General features: G+C 41.5%; 1 protein-coding gene across 1 annotated transcript in view; it reads right to left on the bottom strand.

Annotated features, from left to right (window-relative positions):
• The window catches only part of LOC137334605 (protein kinase C-binding protein NELL2-like), a 169,715-nt gene that overhangs the window by 94,432 nt on the left and 59,015 nt on the right, over positions 1-16,268 (bottom strand). The window contains exon 13 of the mRNA XM_067999417.1: positions 2,917-3,042. Within this exon, the coding sequence (XP_067855518.1) occupies positions 2,917-3,042 (126 nt within the window). The remainder of the gene's footprint in view (positions 1-2,916; positions 3,043-16,268) is intronic.

The raw sequence follows: 16,268 nt of genomic DNA, 5'->3' as shown, positions 1-16,268 counted from the left end.
TGAGTGCGGCCCACAACCCCTTATCTCCATTCACATCACTGAAGTGCAACTAAACAGGCATTTGAAAGCATAAAACAGGAAACTATGGATGATCAGAGATAGAGTAGAATGGAGAGAGGCAATCCCACAGAACTGGACTGCAGAGGAGACCGTGGTCGACTGTGCCAAAAGCCATAGATAGATTGAAGATGGGAAGGAGAGATAGCACATCAAAATCGCAGTCAAAAAGGATATCATTGGTGACTATGACCAGGGTGGCCTCAGTACTGTAGGCAGAGTGAAAACTAGACTGAAAGAATTTGAACAAGAAATGGTGGAAGAGGTGAGTGCAAAGTTGAGCAGTGACACTGAGGCATGTAGAACCGAGGAGGGGGGAAAGCTTACAAAAACTATGAGAAAAGAAGTTGGACACAGTGATACAAATACTACTGTGAGAAATGTGTGTGACAGCCATACAGAGATAGATAGAATGGAAGACAAGACAGAGACACAGAGAGCAACACAAATAATCAATGAGTGGGAAAGTAGCACAGAAACAGAGAGAAGAATTGTTTTTGTCTATGAGCGATGCACGGGAGATCAACTATATTACACATTGTGTGTTACATGATGTAGTGCTCCTATCATCATATAAAGTAGACTGCCCGATTCACTGTAAGCAATACCATCCATTGGTACATTTGTAAATAGTCTTTTGTCTAGTGTACATTTTCTCCATCATGCTTCTAGAATGGCATTTCCAACATCGTTCTTTGAACTCATGAAAGTTTCTGTATCACAGTAGCACTTTATTGGCTGAAATTTCATATTCATAAAGCAGCAACTAAATGGGTGGGGAAGATACCAATCATAAGCAGTCAAAGCAGTACACAAACTTCCAATGAAAACTTACCATATGAAAGCAACTGTCAACAATAAACAGTCAGCAAGCACTATCAATAAAAAAAGGTGAACTGGTGAAATTGCTCCAGATATTTGTTGAAAGTCCACACAACTGTTACTCTTACTAAACTGACAAACTTGCCATTAAAATTAAGGTTTGTAGCAAAATAAGGATATTGAAAAAAAAATACAAAATTGACAGTTAGTTGATTAAACCTACCTATAGCTAAAATAAATCTAACAACGTTTTTCTTCAGAAGCGTGTGCTTCTCTGTCGCAGCCTAGGGCTTGAGTTCATGGTGGCTTCCCAAAACCTTCAATATCAGCTGAAGAGACTTAACAAGATAGCAGGCTATAATTCCCTGTGTGAATTTGTGCCCATATATTTTTTCTTAGATTGGCTGCAACATTGGACATTCACAGAGCATGCCATGACTTGCTGTTTCTAAGACGTACTGCTTCCCTTCACATCCAACAGTGGAAAAACACTGATAGGAACAACAGCTGGGGAAATCATTTTAAGGAGCAGTGAACGTAACCATTTTTTTGTGTGTAAAAACATTGAAGCAAGGTACTTGGTCAGCATTTTGTGAAGCATTTTTTGACACAAAAGTTATGTATATATACAAGGGGTTGATTATGCAATTTATGTTTATTAAAATGTGTTTTTTACTGTCCTAGAGGTATATTCCTCCTACCACCCCAATCACTTTGCTCACTTTTTTCCCTGGAATATTACTCTGATTTGGTTTTTATATCTAATGTTTAGGCTTGGGTTTAGATGCCTGGGTTCCCTAGGTCCCTCTCTATTCTCTCTAATTATGAAAATCAATTGGACATAATGTGGCTTTGCCCTGTCCCTACACCAACCTACTGAGCAAAAGAATTATACATTATGGTCCTCAGCCACATCTTCCCCTCCCCCCACCCTCTTGAGCCAACCTTCTCCAGTTTACATGCACAGAAAAAATTATTTAACTGGTATATGTGAGGGGCACAAATTTCCTTGTTTATCTACCTGGAGTAGGTGAGGAAAATTATTATTTATTGATTTATTTTACAGGAACCAATCTTACATAACTGCTTCCAGACACATTTCTAACTCTTTCGGTTAGAATTTGCATCCTTCCCCGCTCCTTGCAACAGAACGACCTCCAATTGACCGTGAGTGATTAGGGGAGATCTGTTAGTCACAGATAAATATTTTGCCAACATGTAGCTGCCTCCTGACCTGACTATATCAAAGAAAGAAAGACTTGCATTTATATAGCGCCTTTCACCACCTCAGGATGTCCCAAAGTGCTTTACAACCATTGAAGTACTTTTGAAGTGAAGTCACTGTTGTAATGTAGAAAATGCAGCAACCAATTTGCACACAGCATGGTCCCACAAGGAGCAATGTGATAATGACCAGAAAATCTGTTTTAGTGATGTTGGTTGAGGGATAAATATTGGCCAGGACATCGGGGGAGAACTCCCCTGCTCTTCTTCAAAGCAGGGCCATGGGATCTTTTACATCCACCTCAGAGGGCGGATGGGCCCTCGGGTTTAACAGCTCATCCGAAAGATGAATATCACCTAACATACATATATTTTTAAAATTACAATGACGCCAATGGAAAAGAAGATTAAGCAAGGCGCATAACTGATCTGCAACTGCCAGCTTTCTGCCACCACCTAAAGTGAAAATTATCCCCAACAGTATGCAGTCAATAAATAGTTAACAAAATTGCAATTGTTGGCAATACTGGTAACCCTTACACATGATATCAGCATATGCACCAATCTATATAATTAAAGGATTGGTTCATAATTTGGGACTGATTTGGATAGGTCTTACAAAGAGATAGGTCTTACATAGACATGATGGGCTGAATGGCCTCCTGTGCTGTGTGATTCTATTATGTGATAATGTAAAAGGTTCAGAATTTTAAGCTTACAATATCATTATGATAGACAATGACCAAATCAAAATGATAAGCAGAAGATGTGGTTTGAAATTCTGGATTATAGCACTTATTAACATATTCTTACCTGTACAGGAGTAGTCATCAACTTTAATATAACCCATTTTGCAGATGCAGGTGTAGGATCCCACACTGTTCACACAGATGGTATTCTCTCGACAGTAGTGCTTATTTTGGGCGCACTCATCAATATCTGTGAATTGAAACAATTTGATAACGAGGATGAGTAAAACTTGCTGCTCCAACACGCTGAAACAATCCGATGACGTAGTTGCTTTGGCATCAACCAATTGGCGTAGCATTATATACACAGGAAAAAAATCAGGTTGGTGTTTCTGTGCATATCAGCAGAACTGTTTCAATCCTTCTCCATTAGAAAACCAATAGGTGGAAAAAGGTTGTTACCAATATATTTGACCCTCTCTATTAAACTGTCTTTGCATTCCACTCGAAAAACATATAATGAGGACTGTGTTCTAAAGGGCATTTTGTGGTTTTGCTATTTTCTCTTAGTGAAGAAACTATAAACAGTGCATGCTAAAATAGACAATTAAAGCCCAGTGCATTGTTAGAGAGGCACTAACTGCTGTCCTGATGGTTCATTAGGGCAGTGATTAGGTGAGCCACACAGACAGGGAAGGTCCATCGTTCAGTCTCTGGTCTGTGCCGAGTTATGAGGTCTCAGTTTGGGGTGATGGTAGAGACACTATGATTGATCTCAGTCCCCCTAAGTTATTCAGCGTACATTGAGTAAAGACAGGAATGGGCTCAGCGGTGACGCTCACAGTGGTCAAAGAGCCTGCTGACATTGACACTCACTCTCGGGGCTCACAGGTGAAGAATAGCTACTGAGTGAGGTCCTTGAGAGTGACTGGTGCATGTGGAATGGAATGGTAGCAAGGATTCGGGACAGGGGAAGGGGAGAAAATTGTCAAAGAGAGGAAAAATATTAAAATTAAAACAAAAAGGAGACTATTGGGCTGGAACTTGCTCCGACCGGCGTGGCAAGGCTGTCCGGACATCCAGCGGACAAACACCATGAAGAAACTTACCTCATGGTCTCTGACGACCATTTGCTCACTCTTCAATATTTTTTTAAGTTCAACACTGTGAATTCAGCACAGGTTCATTCGGATCCGATAGAGACTGTGGGAATGGAAGCCACGCCCACAGAATCTGTCAAGAAGAGAAGTCCCGCCCACAAGCAGGCAAGTAGCAATCATTCATTTAAAGTAAACTTCTGTATGTTAGTTCAAATAAAAATTTAACATATCTTATCAAAAGCCAAGCAAATGATTTAATGAAATGAAACTTACAGAAGTTAAAAGTAAACATTTTTTAAAAATTTTTTATTTAAAAAAAAAATTTAATCAAAAAATTAAAATAAGAGTAATATAATATTCCACATTTTTAAAATGTTGTTGTTTCACAGTCATTAACAGTCAGCGTGCTTTTAAAAAATAGTGTAGGGCTGGTATTTTCCAGCGTACCTTTTGGTGGCATAAGTATCTTCATCCCAGCTGGGCAGTGAGTAAGTTTATGAATGTTTGATGATTTTATTGATTGTAGTGTAGCGTGGCCCTTTAATTCAGACCCATCAAACTGCCGGTGAACCAATGGGAGCAAGTTCATGATGCAGGCTCGTGAACTTGCTTCCTGGATTCGCCGGCGGAGAGAGAGGACACCATTGATGAATGGCGTCCTCAGGTGAGCAATTTATGGCCCATTATTGTCACCTGCTAAATCCCTTTGCATTAATTGGCTGAAGCAAGATCATTGGGCCCTGAACTTTTGCAGGGAATGTCCTGCTCTCCTGCTGTAACTTCACTGGGAGATTAGCGGAACCCCTAGAGATATATAAAAATGGCATAAGCGGCCATTTTAGTTGTATTATCAATCAACAATTCATGGTTGATCTAATTGAAATGGCTGGAGTCACCATTACTGATGAAAATATTTGGATAGCACACTTTAATGCTTTTTAACAGACTTAGGGTACATTTACACAACAATCACAGCATCAATGCAAAGCAGTTTTGCTTTACACCAACATTGCAGTGATAGTGGAAATGCAGCCTAAATCTGGAGTCGGAACCCAACCTGACACTGGAGAAAAATGGAATGAACTCCATTTTGCTTTGAAATCAATTCAGGCCTTAATACCTGATTTACATTCCAAGTTTAGTGTTGGTGCAAAGCCAAAACTGCTTTGCACCTATTTTAAACTTGTAGTGTAAATGCTCCCTGAAACATTTTAGAGTGCATAGAAAAGTATTGAATGGATTTTACATCTCACTCTAAATTCGTAATGTGGTGACGTCCTCTCTTTGTTAATTGTAAGAATGGCCATTGATTCCAGCCAAGAGCAGAAGGTGAGCAGACTGGACTTCTCCCTTTCACCATTGGTAGACAGAGTATTCATAATATTATGATGCTAGTAGCTAAATAATACAAAAATTGCTAGGGTTAAAACTCAATGGCATAAAAATTGGTATGTGCTGTACCCATTTTTTGGACGTAAAACAGGCGCAAAGCATACCAATTTAGTAGTGGGTGGCCTGCGCCCAACCTGTTCAGGCATTGGTCCCACTGCTAAATCTGTGGGGCCCTTTTTCTAGGCGTCCCCGGGCAGATACTTTAACAGGCTTTTAAGACCCTGCAATATGTAAATTAGGGGCCCAATGCCTGTTAAATGACCTCTTTTCAAAATTAGTCAAAATCACTTCAGCAGCCCCTGCAGCCGCCAACGACAACTAAGTTTAAAAGAAGTCGAGATCCCCTAACCCCGTAGCCTGCTCCAATCCTCCCTCTCAGGACTTACCTGAAGGTTGCCATTGGTGAGGCAGGCAGCTCGATTTTGATGTCTTCGCTAGGGCGAGCTGCCTGTGGAGGCATAACCAGTGCTGGCAGCTCGGGCAGAGTATGTTGACGAGGCCTGAGGACCAATTTGCATCGATCCTCTGGCCTCTCGGTTCAGGCGGTGGCCACTCATGCATCTCTAGGCCCAAAAAACAAGCCCAAACCAAATAGCCCCAATAATTGCACTGCCAGGTTTTAGGGCATGCATTAGAAAGTTTATTGTGAAAACAACTGTTTCCACTAAAAAATTAATAATTTGTACTGTTGTATTTTAACAAAGGCTACTCTTTATGCCCAGAGGAAATGCAGAATAAAATAAAAAGATTATTATAAAATTAGGCAAAGAGGCTACAAAATAGTTGGTAATTTATTTAGTTGTCCATTTAGGTAATAACATTTTAAAAATTTCAAGGATTCATTTACCATTTCTATATGACACAAGATTATGCCATTTGCATCAAATTTAATAGCCAAAGTGAGTTTCAAAAACTTGTAATCTCAAAAGATTTAAACAATTATTTAATTTAACATCGCTAAATGACTAATCAACAATTTTAACTTTTCAAATTACATTGACACTGAATGCTGTTAAGTTAGTGTCATTGCTTTATCTATATGACAATAATCTGATATTCCTACTGACAGTGATTGGCTGTTGGATTCAGCAGCTGGAAAGGCCTTCAATCACATGTGACAAATAGTCAGATAGGACCAAGTGATCAGTTATTGAATGTGTCAGTGTTGTTCCAGTAGGATTCAAGATTTAAATTGCTTGTAACTAAGAAGCCGAGTCTTCCATCTCCATTATTTCAACACATTTTGCAAACATGGTATCCTAGTTGACAAAGAATGTCATCAAGAGCCCATAATAAATAAAGTCCCGTGAAAATTAACAAATGAGCAACTGCATCTCAGCTAGAATGAACAAAAGATTCATTGCGGAGGATCTGTAAGGAGCTGATTAATAATGATGAATGAGATGGTGTACATCGTTACTGAAAAATGCAACTCTAGATTGGTGTAGACATGTGGGGGGGGGACCTAATCTCCTTCATCTCTACACCTTTAATTAACAGTGGATTATGAATGACAGAAAGGAGTTTCTCTATACAGTGATAATTAGGAACATAGGAATTGCCAGACGAGAAAAGACCAAGGTCCATCTAGTTCGCCTTCTACCATCCTGGTAGTCACATGATACAATGATAATGGAGTTGTTGTCTAATCATAGCAATCAATCTTTATCAAATAGTCTACAACAGAGCCAGACATGATAAGAGAAAAACCCCAGTGGTGGAGAGCATTGGGAACCATGGGCGTTAAATTGGGCCTTTCGAAGTGCCAAGGTGGCGTCTTGGCTGTGCATGCACGTTTCCAGCGTGCCGTGTGCCGGACGCTATCTTGGTATAGGAGTTAGTGCAGGTGCAGATAACGAATGCCGGAAGCATGTAAAGTAAGGAGATGCTGGATATAATCAGTGTGCAATGCTGATTTAAAGTGATAAGTCCCAAAATGGTGTCTAACGTTTAACTCAACGCGCAGTTTTAATCCCGACCATCCGAACGTTTCTTAGACTGCCTGGTGGACCCCCACCAGCGCTATTTAAAAGGTACCATGCAGGATTTACAGGTTAGTGGCTGAATTATTGCTTTTGGCTGCCGAGACATTTGTAACTGTTTTTGGAGGTCTCCTATGCTTGAATACTAGGACTAGGAGACATAGCCTAACATTTAGAGCCAGGACGTGCAGGAGTGAAGTTAGGAAATGCTTCTACATGCAAAGGGTGGGAGAAGTTTGCAAATCTCTTCTGCAAACAGCAGTTGATGCTAGCTCAATTGTGAATTCTAAATCTGAGATTGATAGATTTCTGTGAACCAAGGATATTAACGGATATGGAGCTAAAACGGGTATATGGAGTTAGGTCACAGGTCCACCATGATCTCATTGAATGGCTGAACAGTCTCGAGGGGATGAATGCCGCTGCCTCCTGATATGCGCTACCTTCTCCTGCAAGAAAGTGGGGCGTGTGTCTGGGTGATTTGCCTGTCATGATTGAATAGCTGCCAGTATATGTGGCCTGTGAGCTGTGGGTGGGCAGCTTGCAACAGTGGTAATGTGTGAGGGTGAGAGGAAGCATCTGATTGGAAGAGTTGATTACTGATGGAAAGAGTTTGTTGGTAGGTGGGTGATGGGGCTGTAGTGCGTGGAGCAGTGGATGTGGCTAGTGGTGCAGTCAGTAGGAGACGCCACTTGACAGTTGACCTCACTCACCTTGACCATTCATGTCAAAGCATTGAATTTCTTCCTGCAGTGCATTCATGTTCATGATGCTGCGCTCCTGGCATTGACTGCGTCCTCTCCAGCCCCTCCCACTGCCTTTTGGGTATATGTCTGGAGGGCCTCTTGCCGCCCCCCCGCCCCCACTGTGGATATAGGATGTCTCTCCTTCCATCCACCTCTTGCATCAAGACCTCTGGTGCATCAGCAGAGAACCTTGGTGCACATGCTCTCACAGGCCTGGCATAAACTCAGATCGGCAGATTGGTGAAGTCTGGCATGCAGATTGGAGGATGTGGGATTTAGTGGTGCGCAACCTTTATTCAATGTTTTAACATAACTCATCAGTTTGTAAACATAGGGACGTGACCTGCATCTGTGCTTTACATGTGCGATGTCTGATCTCCGTTCAGACTCCGTGCAGACAGCAGACTGTTATTTTCAGCAAATAACACCTACCAGCTACCTTTAAGAGATTTCCAACAGACAGCCTGCCTTTAAGAGATTGGAGCTCCCCCTGCTGGTGGGAAGCGCGAATTGCATGGAATCCTCGCTCAGTGCTGATTTCCAACACTCTAACACATATATTCAGAACCTCTCTGGCCACAGGGGATGTGCCAGAGGACTGGAGAACCGCTAATGTAATACCATTATTCAAGAAGGGGAGTAGGGAAAAACCGGGGAACTACAGGCCAGTGAGCCTAACATCAGTGGTAGGAAAATTATTGGAAAAAATTCTGAAGGACAAAATTAGTCTCCACTTGGAGAAGCAAGGATTAATCAGGGATAGTCAACATGGCTTTGTCAAGGGAAGATCATGTCTGACTAATTTGATTGAATTTTTTGAGGGGGTGACTAGGCGTGTGGATGAGGGTAACGCAGTGGATGTGGTATACATGGATTTCCGTAAGGCCTTCGATAAAGTCCCCCACAGGAGACTGGTCAAGAAGGTACGAGCCCATGGAATCCAGGGTGCCTTGGCACTTTGGATACAAAACTGGCTTAGTGGCAGAAGGCAGAGGGTGATGGTCGAAGGTTGTTTTTGTGACTGGAAGCCTGTGGCCAGTGGGGTACCACAGGGATCTGTGCTGGGGCCCTTGCTGTTTGTGGTCTACATTAACGACTTGGATATGAATGTAAAAGGTATGATCAGTAAGTTCGCTGATGATACAAAAATTGGTAGGGTGGTAAATAGCGAGGAGGATACCCTCAGTCTGCAGGACGATATAGATGGGTTGGTCAGATGGGCGGAACAGTGGCAAATGGAATTTAACCCGGAAAAGTGCGAGGTGATGCACTTTGGAGGGACTAACAAGGCAAGGGAATACACAATGAATGGGAAGACCCTAGGCAAGACAGAGGGTCAGAGGGATCTTGGTGTGCAAGTTCACAGATCCCTGAAGGCGGTGGAACAGGTAGATAAGGTGGTAAAGAAGGCATATGGGATACTTGCCTTTATTAGCCGAGGCAGAGAATATAAGAGCAAGGAGGTTATGATGGAGCTGTATAAAACACTGGTCAGGCCACAGCTGGAGTACTGTGTGCAGTTCTGGTCGCCGCACTACAGGAAGGATGTGATCGCTTTGGAGAGGGTGCAGAGGAGATTCACCAGGATGTTACCAGGGCTGGAGCGCTTCAGCTATGAAGAGAGACTGGGAAGATTGGGTTTGTTTTCCTTGGAGCAGAGGAGGCTGAGGGGGGACATGATTGAGGTGTACAAAATTATGAGGGGCACAGATAGGATGGATACTAAGGAGCTTTTTCCCTTCGTTGAGGGTTCTATAACAAGGGGGCATAGATTCAAGGTAAAAGGCGGGAGGTTTAGAGGGGATTTGAGAAAGAACTTTTTCACCCAGAGGGTGGTTGGAGTCTGGAACTCACTGCCTGAGAGGGTTGTGGAGGCAGGAACCCTCACAACATTCAAGAAGCATTTGGATGAGCACTTGAAATGCCATAGCATACAAGGCTACGGACCAAATGCTGGACTATGGGATTAGAGTAGACTGGGCTTGATGGCCGGCGCGGCCACGATGGGCCGAAGGGCCTCTATCCGTGCTGTATAACTCTATGACTCTATGACTAGATTACAGGTAAGTCCTCAGGTCTGCCGAAAGTCTCGTCCTGCCTGCGCAGGGGCCATTGGGTGCGGGATAATAGCGGATCGTGCTACCCCCGCCCAAAAATAGGCCCTATCCAATTTTTCCCCCCATAGGTCCAAAGTCACCTTTTTTCTCCCAAGCATGCTACACTTACCACATATCGTGTCTCAAATTATTCATATACTATATCCCAAAATGTTATTTTCTGAAATAATCTATCTAATTTGCATTTAATGAATCAATACTAACTGCTTCCACCATCTCCCAAGGGACTCTGTACCATAGATTGACCATTCGCTCACTGAAATATTGTTTCCGCAGATTAATTTTGAATTTATCCCCATTCAAGGGCAGCCCGTGTCCTCTGATTCAACTTTTCTGGACAAAGTGAAACAGCTTGCATTGGTCTACATTATTTAGTCCCTTTAGAATCCTAAAAACAGCAATCATATCATCTCTCAACCTTCTCTTATCCAGTGAGAACATGCTCAATGTTTTTTCTTGATTTAAATGTTTTCTTTTAGTGCTGAATATTCCAGGTGTTTCCAACCATTATTTTGGATCTTCATTAGCCACAGTAAAAAATACCGCTGATGAACATTACAGATCACAAACCGTTAAGACTGCTCTCCACATGTACAACACTGAAGGCAAGAGGAATTTGCAATTGTGAAAAGAATGATTGGCATTCCCTCCTCTCATCTTCATGTGCTACAAAGGTACTAGAGAAAGAGCAGTTCATAACGTCGTTTGCAAATGTGAGAACATTTTTTTTTACAAAGAATCTATTGCAACCTTATCTAAATATGAAGCAATGGTTGCAGTTTAAAATAGGTTAGGGATCATCAGCACCAGGAAAGAAAAGGAAAATGGGAAACAGCAGGGTGGATATTCCTGTTAGTAATTGTATTAGAAAGCGGTGTTACTGCCATTGTTGTGTGATTTTTGACCTGTTGGGCCCCCTTAAGTTGGAGCTACCAGCAAACGTCCAATCCCCTTCTCTCTAGCAGCAGGTCATTCTCTCCTCTACGTGGCAATATAACCAGTAGTAGAGATAACTCCTCTTGTCCCAACCAGAGTGCTTTTCTCCGGAGCGCGCTCAGTTTTCATGACAGGAATTGTGTGCTCACTGTAATGCTACTCCTGCTATGTCCCTCAGCGATAATCAGGTGAAGCCAAGATTTTCTTTTTTTTAAAAAAATCAATATTTCCTGCTTGACAGACTTTTAGCCCACTGCACTCGGCCAGAAGCTGTGACAAATGGACATTGTAATGCGTAAGGTCCACTGGTTAGAGATTTCAATTTGATGTGTAGGATGTTGAAAATGAAAGAAACAAAAGCGGCAGTTTTCAGCTGGTAGTGTTTATGGGAGCCCATAAGCAGCAGCTGAATAAAAAATACAGACCAATGATCTTTACTAAGATAAAGGAATTAAAAATTTAACATGCCTGTTCCATTCTAAATGGTGCATTTCAATTCTACTCTACCTTGCACTCCTGCCCCCATTCTAACTCCTTTTCATTGACTCTACCCTAACCCAGTTTGTTTCTATATCCTATTCTCTCCTTCCCACATCACCTATTTCTATTTTCTGGGATTTCAGCATAAAAGGTCATTCACTATTCAATCATCATTACTTTAAGATTCTGGTCCATAAGCCATTGCTCTGGCAACTTGAATATAATATTGACTACATTAAACACACCAAGATTTTATTGGGCTCTGTTGGTAGGCCATACTTTACACAGTTCAACCAACATAAAACCAAGATGCACAAGTTTCCATTGACTTAACTTTTAAGTTTCGATTTTAATTTAATACTTGAGGTCAAAAGCTTAATAGAAACATAGCCTGTTCCGCCATTCAAGGAGATCATGGCTGATCTGTGACCTAACTCCATATACCCACCTTAGCCCCATATCCCTTAATACCTTTGGTTAACAAAAATCTATCAATCTCAGATTTAAAATTAACAATTGAGCTAGCATCAAGCGCCGTTTGCGGAAGAGAGTTCCAAACTTCTACTACCCTCTGCGTGTAGAAGTGTTTCCTAACTTCACTCCTGAAAGTCCTGGCTCTAATTTTTAGGCTATGTCCCCTAGTCCTAGACTCGCCAACCAGCGCAAATAGTTTCTATCTACCCTATCAGTTTCCCTTAACATCTTGAAAACTTCGATCAAATCACCTCTTAATCTTTCAAATTCCAGTAAATACAACCCTAGTTTGTGTAACCTCTCCTCATAATTTAATCCCTGGAGTCCAGGTATCATTCAGGTAAATTTACGCTGCACTCCCTCCAAGGCCAATATATCCTTCCTAAGGTGTGGTGCCCAGAACTGAACACAATACACCAGGTATAGTCTAACCAGGGCTTTGTATTGTTGTAGCAGAACTCCTACTCCCTTGTATTCTAGTCCTCTAGATATAAAATTATTCATTTTGTCTTAAATGTATATTTTTTTAAACTTGTAACTTAGAACATATTATAGAAAGACAGCTACTCCTAGCATTTGAGTATTATTGTAATATTAGTATTTGTTATTGTCAAGGTATGTATGCTGAAAACATTTTGTTTTAAATATCTGGCCCAGGGAGACTAGATTTTCTCTGGACCTGCCTGAGTCTGAGGGTTTAATGCAGTGAGTGGAAGGCTAGAATTATAAGTCAGAAAATGGTGCATTAATATTGCACATTGTTATCACACTCAAATATCACAAAATACATGTAATGAATTACTGTGAAATGCAGTGACTGCTTTGCAGGCAAACGCAGCAGCCATTTTGCACGCAGCAAGATCCCACAAACAGCAATGTTTATGTTACTTGAGAAAGGAATGTTGGGCAGGACATCAGGAGAGCTCCCTTCTCTTCTTGGATCATGCCCTGGAATCTTTTAACATTCACTGAACTACTACAACAGGCAGGTGGGACCTTGGTTTAAAGTCTCAGCTGAAGGATGGCACTTCTGATAATGCAGCATGCCCTCGATATTGCACTGCAAAGCCAACTTAGATTATGTGTTCAGTTCACAGAATGCAGCTTGAACCAACAGCCTACCGATTCAGAGGAAATAATACCAACAAATTAGATAAGTTAACACACTGATCTTGGTTCCTGGGCCATGGACAATTTTATGCAAGGCCACTATTATTCATTAGTACCAACTTAACAAGGAAGATAATACTGGCTCAAGGCTCACAATCTTTTAGTATGACTGTTTGAGTGATTTGGTAATATAACAATATCAGCTGCTTCTTTCTCAAGTATAAGGAACAGGACCCTAGGACAGTCAAGACTGTAATGTTTATTTCAGCTTATCCTAGGCCAATGATTCTTTACACAGAGGGGTAGAAATTGGCCCTCATTGTACCAGTGACAAAGGGGTAGAAATTGGCCCTCATTGTACCAGTGACAAAAAGGCACAATTTTGGGGCGCAGCGTCCCACACCCGATCAGCGCCTGCATTATGAATGCCGCCATATTGGCTTTACAGGCTGCCTAAAATATGTTAGGCCCCTAATTAATATGTGCAAGGGTCCTAACACCTGTTGAATGACCCCTCTGTAAAAGTGGTTTACTATAATGGAGCAGATGCCGGACCTCAGTGACCGCCAACGAAAGGTGCGTTTTTTAAACATTTACATTTTTTAAAAAAAACTTCCTGTGGAACGAGGAGGAGCAGGGGTGTTCCACCCACCTTAAAGTTCGCCTCCGGTCCCCTCCTTGCCGGTGACGTAAGCGGCCTGGCATTTGGCATTTTCAGTGCACGAACTGCGTGTGGAGACGCAACAGGCACTGGCAGCTCGCGCATAAAATGTTAATGAAGCCCGAGGACTGATTTCAGACCCACCTCAGGCTTTTAGTTGGGGCGTGTGCTGCCTGTGCAGTGGCTTGGGCCCAGATGCATTTCTATCCTAGAGTGTAGTGAGAATGTGGAACTCGATGCCAGATGAAGTGGTTGAAGCAGATAGCATTGACACATTTAACGGGCAGCTTGATGCATACATGAGAGATATGGGGGCAGGGTGGGAAGAGATCATTAGAATGGGAGGAGGCTTGTGTGGAGTATAAACGTCGGCATAGACCAGTTGGGTCGAATGGCTTGTTTCTGTGCTGTAGATTCTATACAATTTGTAAAATTTCCAGCAGTGAAAGCCATGTGTGATTTAATTCAGACAGTTAATAAATATTTAAAGGGCATGTTTCAGCGAGGACATGCAGCTGAATTTATATTGTAATTTATTAATGTAAAACTGTTGGCTCTCCGTGACCTACTTTGCAACACTAACAAAATTAGTACGTTGAGGGGGGAGAATATAGCGCTTTGCAGTTACTTCAGGTCACAGTGTCACCGATTTCAATAAGTGCTCCTCAGCAACATCCAAATGATGTAATCTCTTTACATCAACCACACTGGAAATGGTTCAGTGTTTGTTTTGATAACAGTGCTGTAAAGGACAAGTTTTCTTTTCCAAAAAAGATAAAGTATACCAAACCACTGAAGTATCTTTAATTACACTGTAATGTTACTGTAGTGTGAAAGCCTGAAGCATGAGGTGACCTCGAATTAGTTTAAAAATCCAAAAGACTTTCCATTAGTACAAATTTATTACGTGGCCTTATAAAATGCAACACAGAAAATTTGCATCAATTTTTAATTTATATTTTAAGAAAACATGTTTTTTGTTTTTTTTAAACTAACACCTCGGAGACTCATTTTACTGACAGATGGCAGAACTTCAATAAACAAGTGCGAGGCAGCTTTCCAGCACCATGTCCTAATTACAAGAAGGAATCGGACATGATGGATTATAGGACTGCTTTAACTTTCTGCCAAATGTCTTTTTCTGGAAGAGTTAAAACTGAAAAAAGACTGCCCTCACACTGCAATTTTCATTTGATGGCTGTCATCCAAGGAAAAGGCTGTGCTTTACAGAGGTCTAGCCAAGTGATAATGGGTAGAAATCAACTGAAGCCTTTCAGAATCATAGGAACAGGAGTAGGCCCCTTGAGCCTGATCCACCATTCAATTAGATCATGGCTAATCTGTACCTCAACTCTATTTGTTCCATATTCTTTGATACCCTTACCCAACAAAAATCTACTGATCTCAGTCTTGAAAATTTCAATTGTCCTAGCATCTACAGCCTTTTGGGGGAGCAAGTGCCAGATTTCTTCTGCTGCCTGATTTCACTCCTAAATGGCCTAGTTCTAATTTTGACATTATGCCCTCTTGTTCTGGATTCTGCCACCAGAGGCAATAGCCTGTCCGTATCTACCCTATCGAATTCCTTTATCATTTCAAACACCTCAACCAGATCACCCCTCAACTTTCTAAACTCAAGGGAATACAACAACCTGTCTTCATTATTTAACCCTTTAAGCCCTGGTATCATTCTGATTAATCTGCACTATGCCCCTTCCAAGGCCAATATATCTTTCTTGAGGTTCGCTGCCCAAAATCAAATGCAGTACTCCAGATGTGGTCTGACCAAGGTTCTACACAACTGAAGCATCACTTCCTCACTTTTTTATTCCAGTTCCCTTGAGATAAAGGCCAACATCCCATTAACTTTTTTGATTACATTTTTCAATAGTCTTTAGTGATTTGTGTACATGGACACCTAAATCCCTTTGCTCATCCACAGCTCCTAGTCTCTCTCAATTAAGAAAATATCGATTTGTCTTTCTCAGATCCAAAGTGGATGACCTCACACTTCCCCACATTGAACTCCATCTGCCATAATTTTGCCCACTCCCTTAGTCTGTCTATATCCCTTTGTAACTTCCTGCTTCCAACCACACAACTTACTGTACCACCTAATTTAGTGTCTTCTGCAAACTTGGATATACAAATCTTTATTCCTTCATCCAAGTCATTAATATATATGGTGAAAAGCTGAGGCCCCAGTACACCATTTGCCACGTCCCGTCATTCAAATAACAAACCCTTTATCCCTACTCTCTGTCGACTACTTCACAGCCAATTACCAACCAATATCACAAGGTTACCTCTAGCTCCATGCACTCTCATTTTTGTAATAATGTCTTCTGCGGACCTTATCAAATGCCTTCTGGAAGTCCATATAGTTCAGCCCAGTTTGCTGTGGTTAATTCATTTCTCATCCTTTCGAAGTTTGCCTTACTTAAATTTAAAACCTTGCTTTGTGACTCTCCCTTCTCC

The sequence above is a fragment of the Heptranchias perlo genome, chromosome 18 (genome assembly GCF_035084215.1).
Source record: "Heptranchias perlo isolate sHepPer1 chromosome 18, sHepPer1.hap1, whole genome shotgun sequence".
NCBI classification, from domain to species: domain Eukaryota; kingdom Metazoa; phylum Chordata; class Chondrichthyes; order Hexanchiformes; family Hexanchidae; genus Heptranchias; species Heptranchias perlo.
This window is presented reverse-complemented; position numbering and strand designations above follow the sequence as displayed.